The sequence below is a fragment of the Cajanus cajan genome, chromosome 9 (genome assembly GCF_000230855.2).
Source record: "Cajanus cajan strain Asha chromosome 9, NIPB_CcT2T_4, whole genome shotgun sequence".
Lineage (NCBI taxonomy): Eukaryota > Viridiplantae > Streptophyta > Magnoliopsida > Fabales > Fabaceae > Cajanus > Cajanus cajan.
Genome location: NC_138525.1, coordinates 23,543,404 through 23,559,119, shown reverse-complemented (window position 1 = coordinate 23,559,119; position 15,716 = coordinate 23,543,404). Strand labels below are relative to the sequence as shown.

Below are 15,716 nucleotides of genomic sequence, written 5' to 3'. Positions count from 1 at the left end.
TTTTGAGTACGCTACTGTTAAGTTAAATGGTTAAAGTCGAAGTAAGAAAATCATTTTTAGAAAAGTAAGAACAACATTAACTTAATCTATTAAAATATAAATTGATGAAAATATTAATTTTATTTAAAACAATTTATTTAGTCCAACTCAATTATAATAGTGAAGAATGAACCCTATAGTGCTGTGCATGCTGCCAAAACGAGATCAGCAGATACAGTTGTTCATTGCCACGTATAAATTATAATTTACATCATTTCAATGTCAACATTAAACAATCTTTTTCCAGCGTTATCATTTAATTGCAAGCAATAATTAGCCACATGGCATTGAAGTTCATGAAAATGTTCATAAACAAATTCAAGGTCTAATGATTGTGGTTCGACTGCGTTCCGATTTCGTACATAGCATATCATATAATAAGTGTTTATTACCTACACTCCTCAAATTTCTAGATCAGACAAAGATCACTAAAAGCCAGACCCTGTCCCAGATTCTGTTAAATAGAAAAGAAAAAAATATCAGCTTTATTTTCTTTTCATTTGGTGTCTAATCTACCCCAAAATTTTCTCACTGCAAATCCATCTACAAGTCAAATCACAAGAACCCCCCACACCACACTCATATTTATCTTCCAACCAACAACAGTTAAAATTGTTTAGGACTTTGAGCACCATGACAAGGATATTATTTAACTTGTAGCAAGTAAAAACATACCATATTTCTACAATAAATTGAACTCTACATCCCAAATACCAATTAAAAAAAAAAAAAAACAAGAGTATGATTGTAAGAAAAAAATGTACAGCTTATTACTGTACACCCATAACCCCTCGCTATTACTATAATGTTATATTTCACATAGCAATATTATAAAACATGAACAAAAATCATAATTCTGTGGAGTGACCCAATTTGGTTTTCGGTATATAATTCCTAATTGAGCTTCCTAATTATGTAACACCACAAGCACTATAAACTATATGAAGGCCTTTAAGAACAAGTAAAATGGTTCACCAATATTAGCTCCTTGTCTGCTTTAGCCCTGGCCCATCAACAGAAACAAAATGTGGTTCTTTCTCATTGTCTTCCCAAGAATCACTTCTCGAGCAACAAGATTGACCAAACGAGAAAGAGTTGACAATGACAGAGTACATTCATGCATTGTTTTTTGACTTTTGCTCCATTTACATGCGACAATCAACAGTTATCACCTGCATTGCTTCTTTTCAAATTAAGATTGGTGCAAAGCTCAAGAAAATATAATAATCAATAAACAATAATGTTAAGTAGTACTAAGGGCTATATATATAAGTTATAAGTGTTGTTAAGAACTTTTATACCGAAAATAAAGTGTATTTTTTATGAAGAAATTCTCAAAAATACTTCTAAATTTATATCTAAACAGATTCTTAGACGAATTTGTAATTTCTATTATGGATTCCTAAATTTTGTCTTTTTCCAAATAATAAAAGGGAAATAACACAAACCTCCCTTTTGGTTAAGGATTATTAACATCCTTTATGCATTACTCCTACACCCCCTCAACATCTTTGTTTAAGGAATTATACATATACCTCCCTTACATGCTTGTGCATGGATCTTGCACAAACTCCCCTTAAAAATACGAGTCTTGCTAGCTAGTGCTCTAAGGTTATTGGTTAAAGAATCAATATATAGAAAATTTTTATTGAAAATTGCTATAAAGTTAGATAGGAGAATGTGCATATCAGTTTTCAATAAAAACTTTCTACATTTGATTCTTTAGCCAGTGCCCTTAGTCACTGTATAGCATTTTCCTAAATATAAAGCAAGGGGGGTGAGTGTACTTTACTAAAACTATAAGGATGTGAATGTTATAAGCGTTAATGTAGGGAAAGTTAAATATTCCCAAAATATAAAGACTAGTTTGGATGGAATACCTTTTGCGCTTGCTCTTCAAGACAGTAGAAGTTGAAGGATTGCTGTGCCAATTCCTCTTCCTTTGATTGATAAACCAATTATTAATCTGCTTTAATTGCAATCCAGTTTCCTGCACCAGCCTTGCTTTATCTTCCTCCTGAAAAGCACATAATTAAGTTCAGCAAAAATAAGTTACCTGTGGCCTGAGACAATAGATAATATAATAATCATAATATTTACTTTAAAAAGAAAGGCACTCGATAAATCTCATCGAGTAGGTTCAGTTTAAGGTGTAGACAGTAAAAACTAAGCTTAATGTTGTGCTAACACGCTTATTCTAATTGTATGGAAAATCCTTCTTCGTGTTGTTTGCATTCTAGGATAAATTTGTCCAATTAAAGCTTCACTCTGAGAAGTTCAGCAAAACATTTTCAAATGCCTAATGTATGAAAAAGAACATTGTATAGTATGATAGAGTTTGGATAAAGTTCTTCAACAATCACTGATAGGAGAACAAATTAAAATGAATCATCATTTTCATAAGCACTCATCTAATTTCCCAATAAAAACTTGCACTATGCTGTATCTTGCAAGTTAAGAATAAAAAATTTAATTGAAAAGCTCCCACAAACTGGAAGCTAATCCAAATTGGGCCTATATGTTAAAAGTTTTCCAGAAAAATTATATAATGTACATATTCAGATCTTATTTATCAGACTTACGGTGGGGTAAGGCCACTTGGAATGTGATTGCCACCAAGCTTTAAGCACAGAGGTTGTGTCACCAGGAAGTTTCCCAGCTCGTCTCTTGCGTAAAATTTCCTCTCTTATGTCTACGATTTTCTCCTTATAACCCTGTATGATAACAATTTAAAGGTCAGTCGTATGGGAAGAGAGTTAAAAAGAAGGGAATGAAAAGCCATAAAAAATTCAACATCACTTACCTGTTTCAGTTCATGCTTTAACTCTTGTCTTACACGCTCCATGAGGGACCTCTCACTCTCTGTAGGAACAAGAGGGCCAAATCCCATGCTATCTGCCCCATCCAAACTACTGTCAAAGAGATTGGCATCACTATCTACTTGGTCATCTTCATCATCAGACATTGTTGCCCCTGTACCTTCTCCAGGTGAAACTCCTGTTCATCACGCAGCAAGTGAGAATATTTATCACTTTACAACTCATCATCTTGTAAAAGGGTTTGCTTTTGCTGTTTAATTTATGCACTGGATGTTGGCTAATTGAACCAAAAGTTTGAAGACTTTGCTCAGAGAACACAATAACATGGTAAACATGTGGTATGGACAAAAGGACAAAGCACTGTGCATTTTAGAACACTTTCTTCAAACACTAGAAACTATCATCATTCCATCTGTTGCAAAGTTGCAATGAATTTGCTTTTATATATTTCAATGTTAATAAAATTAAGAAAGATAAAGGTGTTTCCAAAAGCCAAAATCCATGCATAAGAAGAAAAGAGAAAATTGAATTCATGAAGCCATGTACTTCCTTATGGTATATCAGAATATCAGCCATCACTAAGATTATCCGTTAGGAAATTTAAACATTCAGTTACAACTCACTGACATTGCAAGTACAATTCCTATTTTCACAAATAATTGCAACAATGTGATATTGTTTTTACTTTATTTTCTGTTTTCAAAGTTTAACAAAAAACAATAAAAATAGGATTTTCAACATTTTTAGTGTTTCCTATACAAATATTTAAAAACAAAAACACAAAATGACATTTAATCTAATTCTTCATAACAGGAAATTAAAAAAAAAACATTTTCTTAAATAACTAAAAAAGTGTCACTGTATATGTTTCATAGATCAATCAGAATTTTCTGCTCATAAATCTAAAGATTGAATCGCTTGTTGGTTCCTTTACATAAGGGAATTTTGTACAGATAAAAGAAGTTGAACATTTAAAAACTCAACTGCCAGTAGCAACATAATTAAGGGAGCAAGTTATGTTCACTCTATCACGCAACAGATCTTCACATTTATTTTAAGTTGCGACAGTTACTAAAAGAAGACACTTCTGTGCACCTGTTAGACTCTGCAAGGATTGCTCTATCTCCCAACACGCCATTACTGCTTCCATTGCATGGACCCGGACATGTTGTTGCAGTTGTTCTTTGAAGGAACAGAGCAACAAAACATAGTGCGACTGCAACATCAACATTAAAAACATCAAAACCGGAACTGTACCACGTTTATTAAACTTCCCCATAAAGGAAAAAAAAAATCCATATACAAGCTGATCCAACACCAAGATACTTCATTATTGCAAGAAGTTTGTTCACAACATGACCATATACAAGCTTAAGCCGTCAGGATTTCATGTCAGAAGCTTGAAAGAGAAAACGCACTGGGATTATAGAAATATGTCGAATGAAAGTGAACGCAGGAATCAAAATGAAACAAACTATTGTTATTGCGTAATATTAATAAGCCATGACTGAAAAATGAAAAACATTAAAATAATATAAGGAAACTCAATAACTCAATCAAAACACCCAAAGCAGATCATAAAAATGATAATTAAATTAAAAGTTAAACATCCTAATTACCAAATTCAGCAACTCAAAAGCCATCTCAGTAACTCAAACTCATGCCATTTGCATCCTTCATTCAATTCACTTCTTACAAGATAATTTCCATTCTAATTTGGCATTACCTTATTAGATAATCCTTTTTAATCCAACTTTTTGGGCAAACAACTGCATCAGGCCTCTAATCTATTTCCGAATAAATAAATTGAGATCAATATTTTGAAAAACATCAACAGCCATGATTTTAAAGGTCACAGCAACCGCAATTGTAGCTGTATCAACACATTTATTAGTAATTTTTCACAATATAGCAGTGAATTTCATCTCGTTCCAGATGCACTATAAAATAATGCACGCGACGCCAATTCCATAACTGACACGCCAAAGACAAAAAAAAAAAAAAATATAATAATTAATTAATCCAAAACCAAGGAGAAACAAATCCTGAGAGTTTAACGCCGATTATTAAGAAACAAAAAACAAGGAGAATTGGCGAACGAAGAAAAAGCAATAGTTGAGAAATAGTACCATGAACTGGTCGAGTTCTTTGTCTTCGGCAACGATGTTGTTGTGTCCGAACGCAGAGTACTTAGCGACCACATTCTGCGACTGTGCCAACTGCGCGTCGATCCTCGGAAGCTGGTCCACCGGCGTGGCGATCCGGAGGCACGCCACGTGTGCCGACAGAAGCTGCTCGTACAGCGGGTGCGCCAGAATCTCGGCCTTCCACCGCCCAATCTCCCAGTTCACCGCCTCGCCGCCGTCGCCGCCCTTCAAATCGGCGGCCTCGACGAGCGAGTCGCCGCGGGCGTCGATGACCTCGCCGGGATGGCGGTGGAGCACCGGGCGCGCGAGCCACCGCGCGTCGGAGGCGGGATTGAGGTTGAGAAAATTGGAAGCAGCGTTGCTAACGTTGTTGTTAACGTTGGTGTTGGTGAGTGTGGTGCTGTCGTTGTCGTTGTTGGCGCTGGTGTCGGTGTAGTGCGTGCGGAGGAGCGCGTCGTTGAGCCAATTGGGTGCGGTTTGGAGAGGGTGTGGATCGGAGGGAGGTTTGGAGGTAGGGTCGGGTGAGGAGGGTAGTTGTTGTTGGTGTTGGTCCGGTAATAGGGATTGGTTCGGGTAATGGTGGAGTGGGAGGTCTTGTTGTCCGAGGTTGTGGTTGTGGTTGTGGTACGCCATATGTAACAAAACAAAAACGAGTGTGCGCGTGTGTGGGAGAGAACACGGTACGAGGTGGTGGTACTTATTGGTTCATGGTGGAGAGAGGTTACGTTAAGATATATGGAGAATAAGGTTTGTGTTTGGTGCAGAAGTTGTTGGACTAGGAAATGAAGTGAAGATAAATGGTGTGAACTGTGAACTTTTAAAGAGTGAAGAGAAAAGAAGAAGTGAGGAAGGGAAGCGTAGAGTAGAGTGTAGAGTAGAGAAGGGACGTTGTTGGGTTGTTGCTGCTGTGCCTTACTGTAATGGGAAAAAATCCAACTACACTCACCAAGTTGTTTCTATTGTAAGGGGGTAAATTAAATATGTTATTTTATAAATTAAATGGATGATAATAAGTTTAATTTAAAGTATCTTTATTTTAATATGAAATTTAGTATATTAATGATCAGCGAAGCAGATTGTGGAGAGGACAAGTATGACTATGAGGTGCTTTGTTTGTCTTTCTGGGACTCGCAAATTGGGTCGCCAAACAGCTTTTTTCTATGTCACCTTTGGATAAGTGCTTTGTGGCTGTTTATTTTACGCAAAAACACGTTTCGTTTCTAATCTTTCAGGTTAAACATTGGGTTTCAGTCTTCAAAATTTCTTAAAGTTCAATTTCACTTTTACATAAAATAATAATAATAAAAGTATTTTAGATTATTATTTTTTATCTGCATCATGTAATGTGTTTGAACGGACAAAACTTTTTCGGCTCTTATACAAAAAATACAATAAAATAAGTGAGATTAGATGATCATTTACGATCGGTGTCATGTAATGTCAAAATATATTAAAAGTATAATTAATAATTACATTAATGATATATGTTAGAGACGTTCGAATGTAAATCAAATATTGAAAAATACGTATTTAAACTCATTGACATTGCATGAATAGGGGTCCGTGTCCTGAATTTGTGTTTAGTCAATTAGATTTACTCATAACGAAAGAGTAATAAATAATTGTTTCAAAGATGACACATGTTTAGAGACGTTGTCTAAACGAACAAATGAAACTTTGTGTTATATCACTTATAAAAGATATAGACGTAATAACATAAAAAGAAAAGAAAAAAAAATGAAATCTATAATTACTTGTATTTTATTTTTGGCATAATTTTTGTTTGTGTATAGTCATTAACATATATGAACATCATATTAGGTATATGACCAATATGTTAAATAGAATTAATATTGATAATAAAACTCTCCTATCAAATTTTTAACGTAATTAAGTTTTTAAGGGCTAAAATTTGACTTTTGTTGGTTGAGTTGCACACTTAATACACTTTAATAATGTAATAAGATATGCAATTGAAACAATTAAATATATATATATATATATATATATATATATATATATATATATATATATATATATATACTCAATCCATATATATATATATATATATATACTCAATCCAATGCAATTGTAAGAATAATTTTACTTTATACATTTCACACTACATTTATTGAAAAAACAAGAATAACAATATAAACATATACATTCACCTCTTAGGCATGCACTTTATATCTTATATGTGGAATTTACTCATATTTGATCTTATGTTATATTACATTTCTTATTTATGGGATAGATATAAATTTTATCATAAGGATACACTTTATCTTTTAATTATGTAAAATAAATATTTTTTTTTTCCGTATAAAACAGACATACATTTTACTATATATGTGCGTTTACAGATACATATATTTGACATTATATGAAAGGAGATGCATTTTATCTTTTATATATGAAAAACATACATTTTATCTTTGATGGTAGGATAATTTTTTATTTTTTTTATATAGGATAGACTTATAGTTTTTCTCTTAATAAACATACATTTAATTTTTACATATACATGTAGACATAGATATATATTTTATCTTTTATTTGATATATATATATATATATATATATATATATTATCATTTATCATTGAGATAAAAAAAATGCATATTATTAGACTACAAAAGGAGACTACAGAATGATATGAAATAAGCAATAAAAAAAAAGCTAAATTCATTCATTTTCTTTGTATCCTTATATAACCAATAGCTATTAACCTAATTGGATGACAATCCTACAAGTGTCACCATCTTAGGAAATTAAAAGAAATTACAAAGATATTAATAAAATATAACGTATTTAAAATAAACTAACTTCATTCAATAAAATCTTTAAACCATTTTATTTTGGATTTAGAGCCTATTCTAACATTGTCATTGGCTTCATGAAGAATCTTGTCCTCAAGGTTGTAAAAAGAAATATAAGACATATAGATTGTATTAATTTTGAATGGTAGAGTTCATTCTATCATTGTCGTCGATTTTTTTTAATGAATAATGAGACATTAACATTTTACATTGATATGAATGAGAGGTGTAGGTGAAATATTAATAAAAGGAATGAATGGATGGAGTTTAGTAGAATTGTACGATTTTAAAAATCATATCAAGCACCAAATCATTCAAGATACTGGATTCGTGGGTTAGAGGTTGAATTGATAGGTTACTATAATTGAATTGCATGATCTGGTCTCTATTAATTTTAAATATATATATATATATATATATGTATGTGTGTGTGTGTGTGTGAGAGAGAGAGAGAGAGAGAGAGAGATACATATTTTATACTTATAAATTTCAATAAATTCATATTATGTCTTAAAAGATCTTTAAAAATTCACTCAACACATTGTATATATCATATAATTAAATTGTAATTTTAAATTAAAAATATATTAAAAATATAATTTAAGTGAATTATATATTAATTCAACAAGTTGACTTGGTGGTTAATAAACTTTCAAAAAATGATAATTGCATGAAGATGTATAAAGGAAATGTAATTTAATTACATATATATATATACGCACACATATATCTATCTATATATATATATATACATATATATATATATATATATATATATTATTTATCAAACATGAATTAAAAAGATCATTGAGTGTAGTGGTCTAGCAACATGTCCACAAGCATAGTGATCATGGCTCAAATCCTATATGAAATTCAAAGGTGCAAATCTCAAGCAACATGAAATAAAAGGTTTGTTTGTGTTGGGTTTGCATTTGTTCAAATAGATTTTATGTTGGTTTTTACCAATTTAATGATATCATTTCTAGCCATGGCATTCTAACTCAACCTCATGGGTATCTACTCGAACCCATCCCGATTTGGATGGGAAAAACTCGTGTTGAACGAGTTCAGGTTCGGGTTTAGGTTCGAATTTTTCTCAATTGGTAAAATCGAGGACGGGGATGTTAAAACCTTCCCCGCCCCCACCCCAGTACCCGCCCTGCCCTGCCCCCCTCCCCACTTAATAATATAATTAAAAAATTATTCTTATATATATAAACCAAAATTAGAAACCTTTATATGTAAAAATTTGTATTATCTTATTTTTCTTTTATTTTTTTTAAATTTTTTCATATTTATTAGAAACAGAAGAAGAAAAAGAAAAAAAAGGTCCAGAAGCGGGGGCGGGGGCGGGGTAGGGAAACCCAAACCCCATCGAGGACGGGGATGGGTACCTAGATTTTACCTCCAATGGGTGTTGGGGGCGGGTGCAATTTAAATTTGTGGGGGTGGGGGCAGGGAACATAAAACCCGCCATCGCCCCACCCCATTGCCATGCCTAGTCATTACCCAGTCACTAACATACCCAATCCAAATGTTAGCTTAACCTAGTAATACATTTGGTTCCTGATCGAACTGGTCCAACTAGCCAATTTGAGCCAAGTTTTAAAACTATGGTTGTACATATCTTCCAATTGCTAAAGGGGAGTTTTAATTGCAATGTGATGAAATGGAATTTGTTTTTGTCTTATGTGAAGAAAAAAAGGTACACATACTAAGTTTGGATGAGTGAAATTGTATGGTAATGGGTATAAATGGGATGAGGTGAGATGGTTCTATAAAAATAGGGTGGTCGTGGAGCATTCATGTGTGGTAAAAAGATTGAAAAAGTAATATCAATTAAAATGGAGAGAAATAAATGCCATCATTTTTTTGTCTTAAATGTAAGTGGTGTTTGGTATAAAGGAAATTTTTCATATCTGGGAATCATAGATCCTATGAATTATAATTCCTGAGAATGATTAAATTTATTAATTTGGTCATAAGTATTTTTGGAAATATTTACAAATGTTACTTGAAAATCATATGTTTTCACCACATTAAAATATTCTTTTTAACTCAGAAATATTAGATTTTCACCTACCTCATGGGAACAATTCGGTAGAAAACTTATATAAAAACATTCTTGGAAAATCATGTTTCCTAGGAATTTTATTTCTCAAATAATAAATCAAATGTGAGAAATCAACATTTCCAACTTAAGATTCCTAGAAAAATAAAAATATTTTACTAAATGGCTCTAAGTAACAATCCTAACAGATATGTATACAATGAGGTTGGAGAGAGAAACAAAAATTATTGTTTAGTCTTTGTATGCATGGACAACTCACTAGGCGCTTTGTGGATGAGAGGTGGACTAGTATTGCAAAACTTTGTAGTTTATGGTTTTTGGATTTTACCTTAGTGGTCAAGTAACCATAGACAAATTGGATGTTGTAGATGGTGATTGAAGCAAAAAAAAGTGGAGAAATGTTAAACAAAGATTAGGTGAGTGGTGTGGAATCCACCATGGAGGTTTCAAAGTTAAAGGTGGGGAAAATCAATAGTGATATGCTAAAAAAAATTGGTTGTTGTGTTTCTGAAATAGAGGTGTGGATGGATATGAAATGGTGTTTAGTGTGACGGTTACAATGGTGTATTGGTTCTTGAAAATTGAGAAAGGAAAGAACGAAGTTGGTTAGGATGGTAAGAATGAGTGTACAATGGTGGCAACGCTCGTGGCCACTGGAATGAAGGTGAAAGGTTATGGAAATAAGGGTATTGGAAAGAGAAAGAGAACCAAGGGGCTTGGAGTGGTGGCAATGACATATGATGAAAATGGTGTGTGTGATGGCTAGGATCCACCATATACAATGATAACATATGTAGGGGCCTTATGTAGTTACGAGTTTATCCTGTGGTGTTTGTTGATATGTGGATGGTTTGTTGGGTGATGGTGTAACAGTGGTTATATAGTTATCAGTGCAGGTCCTCCATGGTAGGTGGAGAAGCACCATAAAAACACCAATTGTTGGGCTTCTAAAAGGGTACTACACCAAACGATCCAATTCTACAAAAAAAAAATAACAAGTAAAAAGAGAAATAAAGATAAATTCATTCAATTTCTTCGTATCCTCAATTTCATAATGGTATTACCTTATACAACTAATAATTGCTAACCTAATTAGATGAAAACCCTACAAGTGTTACATCATATGGAATTAAAAGAAATTATAAAGATATTAAAATATAACATTTAAAATATACAAGCCTACCTTCTAACCCAAATAAAACCATATATGCAAATCAATATCACACTAAGGCAAAAAGGACATAGATTTACACGTCAAAGGTGAACACAACATAGAAATATCTAATAGGTTCCTTGGACATCGCAAGAATCAACAAGTGAACCCTTCAATCAAAAACATAATAACTAAAAGGCAAAAATATATTTTTCGTCCCTTATATTATTTATTACTATCAATTTAATCCCACTTTAATTATTTGAACTAATTTAGTCCCACATCTTTAAAATGTATCTCAATATTTGACCTTCTGTTTCTTCCGTTTAAATACTTAACAGATCTGACACATATCATGCCACGTGTTATGTTGTCATGACACGCATCATGCTACCATGCCACATGTCATGTTGTCATGCCACGTGTCATGTCATGTGTCAAGCCACGTGGCATGATAGCATGACACGTGTCACATTCGTTAAGTATTTAAACGGAGAAAACGGAAAATCAAACATTAAGATACATTTTAAAGATGTGGGACTAAATTGATTCAATTAATTAAAGTGAGACTAAATTGAATCTAATAAATAATATGAGGAACAAAAAGTATATTTTTGCCTAACTAAAATGACCATAAGTGGTATGTACATCATTTTATTCCTCTCCAACAAACATGTTAGCACCATCACTAAGAGTCTTGATTAAACTCTCCTTCTTCATTAAATTCTCAAAGGAAAATACATGTGTGGTGAAGATCTTTGCCTCACACCAAAACATGTGGAAGGTAGAGGAAAAATAAATCAATGCGATTAAGAAGATCACATGGTTGAGAGAAAGCATGGCGAAAATGGATGAGATATGAGCTTATGTTAAGGATAAGGAATAATAAGTGTGATTCAACTTCAACGAGATTGTGAAATCAGAGTTGAAAGGTTGAAGTTGTTGCTTCATGGTCATGGTTGTAAGGAGCTGTGAAATTAATGTTAAAGAAGGTGAAATTGTGAAACAATTGGAGTTGATGAAGCTGGAAGTAAAGGCATACTTTGGGAGAAATAAAAAAAAACAAATTAGACCTTTAATTATAAAAATAATATACTTTATGGTTGTTTATTTCCCATGGTGGGGAGACTTCCCCAACTTACCGACTTCATCCCCCATTTACATACAATAACAATTCATATAATTATGGAAAAAAGGGAAAACATGTTAGAGATACAAACAATAGCAATTCTTATAATTATGGGAGAATAAAGAGGATAAGAAACAATTATACTTGCATGGAAATGATTGTAAAAATCTAAAGAGATTCATAAGTCCTTCATTATTCACTTTTCCTATATTTTCCTTTTCTTCATCTTTCTCCTTATAATTCTATCTATGTAGGCCAATTGAGAATGTGTAGTTACTATGTGGATTAAGCTTATAAACCCTAACCTCCCTATAAGGTCATTTCTTTTAACGGCTCACTTCTTTAAACTAAACTTATTCATTAAGTTATTAACTAAAGATTTCCTAATTATAAAAATGGTTCTTTTGTATGATCATATTTTGAATATCCACCTCATTATACATATATTAGGCCACATGTTATTAAATTAAGTGAATTAAATAGTTAATATGCATTTAATATGCATATATATATGTGTATACGCACATATATGATGGTAAAAATTGTAATAAGATAAAATGGTAAAAAAAAAATGAGTAAAAATTTCTTACCCTTTACCAATAGGATAAAAAAATAGGTTAATCATCCTTAATGAAGATATATGTTTCTCATTATATGTATTAATATATAAATTCAAGAAACCTACATGTGCATGTCCCAATGGTGAAAGCACATTACTCATTTATATATCATAAGTTATAATTATCTGAACATGTCATGACAATCTTTCCCTTTGTTTTGTTGTTGCCTCAAAGGAGATTATAATCATCATTTTGACGTCATGGTGCAACACAATATATATTGGAATCTAAGACAAAAGTAATCTTTATGCATGCAAAAATAAAATTTATTTTGATTATAATTTTTTTATTATGTGACACAATTTTTTTTTAAGGTTGTTATCTCTCAAAATTAAGTAGTTTTTTTTTATTGTGCATAAAGTCAATTAATCATTACTTATTTACTCACTAGAGTATGATATTTTGTCAACATCAAATGGTGTTTCACCATTGTAATGTTAAAGACCTAAAAATTGCAAGTTAACCTAAAGTATAGGTCATAGTGAAAGAATGTATCATTTTGAGTCATAGATCTTGTTTATGTCATGTTTTCTTACCTACTTTTGTTTATATTTTGTGATAAATTTCTCTCTCTTTTTAATAAATATGTCAATTTTATATTTTTAATAACTCTTTTTTATCCAAATTTAATATATAAAATATTAAAAGAAAATAAAGTAAACATAAAATTCCTTGCATTAAATTTGGAAGAAAAAAAAAAAAAAAGATTATGGGAAATAAGGAGAATTGATTTACGTATAAAAGTTAAAGAAAAGTATTATGAAACATAACATAAAGCAAGACAAAAAAGAAAATATGATGTAAAAAAAAAAAAAGATATACAATTCAAAAATGTTTTATCTTGCGTTAAAAGTTTTAATTAAATGTGACATTATATTTTAAACTAACATACTTTAAAGATAATGTATAAACATACCTTTATGTGACAATAAAACAATAATAGGTTTGTAATAAGGTATACATGCTTCAACTCTTTCCCATTATAATGTTAATTGTCATGTTATATTTTTTATTAGTCAATATAGTTAGTGTTCAAGTTATTAATTATACTTGACCTCAATAAAATTTTAGAGTGTGTTTCACATTTTCCTCCAAGCTAAAAACCTTAACATGGTGACAAGATATTTTTCATGATAAAGTTTAGACAAAAAAAGAAATAAAATTTATGATATTTATGAAATAAAGATTTACTAACCAAATGGATAAATCTATTATTTTCCAAATTATCCAAGTTACACTAATGAACATTATACACAACATTAATTCATCATATTAAAACTAAAATGTGAAACTAAGGTTCGTAATATAATTTTATTATATGTTGATTTGCTCAATATAAAAAAAAATATGGTAAAAACATCACAAATGTCTTTGTTGTAAGTAAGATTTTGAGTTCAAGTTTGGTGGATAGAAAAAATTTAGTTGGGAGGAAAAACCCTACTAAAAGTAACAACTAGCTTCTATGAAAATCATCGACGAGTATATATTTCGTACAAATATCATAGTTGTGGAAAAAAATCATTTTTATAAGTGAATCTCATTTTTTTTCATACCATTACATTTAATGAGTTTTCATTCACCACTTTTACTGTAAAGTAATAATAAAAATTTAATTCTATCATGAATTTTATCAATCTTATATTATCATTGGTTGTAAGGTCTATTATAGGACATAAGGGATTCATTTGTTAGTCTCAAGTTTGATTCTTGTTTGTGTTTAAATAATAATTGATCAGTGAAAATCATGTTCTGTGAGCGTATATGAGTCCTTGATTATTAGCTTTGAAATATTATGTGAACTATGTTCATGAAAAAAAAATCTTATATTATTGTTTGAAAAAGAAGTGTACTTTCAATTAAACATATGCCTACAAAACATTAGCTTGAAAAAATTATTAGCACAATTTACATTTGTACGCGCACTAAGGGACTTAAAATTTGAGAATAAATGACACAAAGTAATACATTGTTAATTTGTTTAAATGCAATTAGACAAAAAAAGATAATTGTAAAAGAAAAAGATTTTATGAATTTATGTTTAATAACATTCACTATCTATTACATTATTACTAAAATAATAAAGGTTCAAATGCATTTTTAGTTTATGAAGTATTATAGTTCTCTCCTATTTTATTGTTCTAAGCATTTTGTCTCCTAAGAATTGCATTTATGTGATTTTGGCCTTATCATAAATTTTTAACAAACACTTGATCAAGTGACAAAAATTTACTGACAATTAACATGACACTGACAAATAATGTGAAATAATAACATAGAATTGATGTGGTAGTAACATGACATAATGGGAGATGAATGAAATAAGTTAATAAATTTTCAAAATGTTAAAAATGATATTTGAATTCATAATTATTCTCACTGTGTATCTGCCTAGAATGTATGACCATTATAACAATCCATAAAGTTGATAATATATACCTTAAATAAATGTCATAATTATATATATATATATATATATATATATATATACTTTCATTTATATATCACAAACAATTTAATTTAATAATTAAGTGTTATTGTTAGAGATACAAAGTTCTAATCTTGACCGTAAATATTTTTAAAATTTATTTTTATATTTTTACATATTACATTATTATGTCATGTCATATATTAGTATTTATGTCATCTATCACATCAATTAAAGTTTTAAAAATACAATATTCAACACTTCGATTGATAGAGGTGAAATAAATAAGAAATAGAATATAAGATATGAAATAGCAAAGAAAAAAAATTAATCATTCAATATAAAAAAAGTTAGAGAAAAAATATAAAAGTGTGAGGTTCACACCTTTTTATTTCTTCACAAATTAGTACAGAAATGAGTAATAAATACTTAAAATACATTCATTTTTTAATAAAACATTATCACATTCGAATAACACATTGCTAAAATCG

At 30.7% G+C, this 15,716-nt stretch overlaps 1 protein-coding gene across 3 annotated transcripts; it reads right to left on the bottom strand.

Moving 5' to 3' along the window:
- Positions 1-662: 662 nt before the first annotated feature.
- KNAT4 (homeobox protein knotted-1-like 4) lies at positions 663-5,941 on the bottom strand. Of its 3 annotated transcripts, none has more exons than XM_083063275.1 (6): positions 4,988-5,941; positions 3,954-4,074; positions 2,843-3,036; positions 2,622-2,753; positions 1,920-2,056; positions 663-1,222 (listed from the first exon to the last, which is right to left on the bottom strand). In XM_083063275.1, exons 1-6 carry the CDS (start codon positions 5,636-5,638, stop codon positions 1,198-1,200), a joined length of 1,260 nt encoding a protein of 419 aa, XP_082919401.1. In that variant the 5' UTR covers positions 5,639-5,941; the 3' UTR covers positions 663-1,197. The 3 variants fall into 3 exon arrangements, with proteins under 3 accessions (XP_082919401.1, XP_082919402.1, XP_082919403.1); XM_083063276.1 differs by having other exon boundaries at positions 663-1,219; XM_083063277.1 differs by having other exon boundaries at positions 663-1,211; positions 4,988-5,940.
- Positions 5,942-15,716: the final 9,775 nt, after the last annotated feature.

What these genes read in the sequence shown, in the direction of transcription:
- KNAT4 (XM_083063275.1), bottom strand. Translation starts at nt 5,638, where the DNA reads ATGGCGTACCACAACCACAACCACAACCTCGGACAACAAGACCTCCCA. An exon ending in ATCCTTGCAGAGTCTAACAG is followed by an intron (nt 3,037 to 3,953) that starts GTGCACAGAAGT and finishes CGTGATGAACAG; the next exon opens with GAGTTTCACCTGGAGAAGGT. An exon ending in TTGAAGAGCAAGCGCAAAAG is followed by an intron (nt 1,223 to 1,919) that starts GTATTCCATCCA and finishes TAATTTGAAAAG; the next exon opens with AAGCAATGCAGGTGATAACT.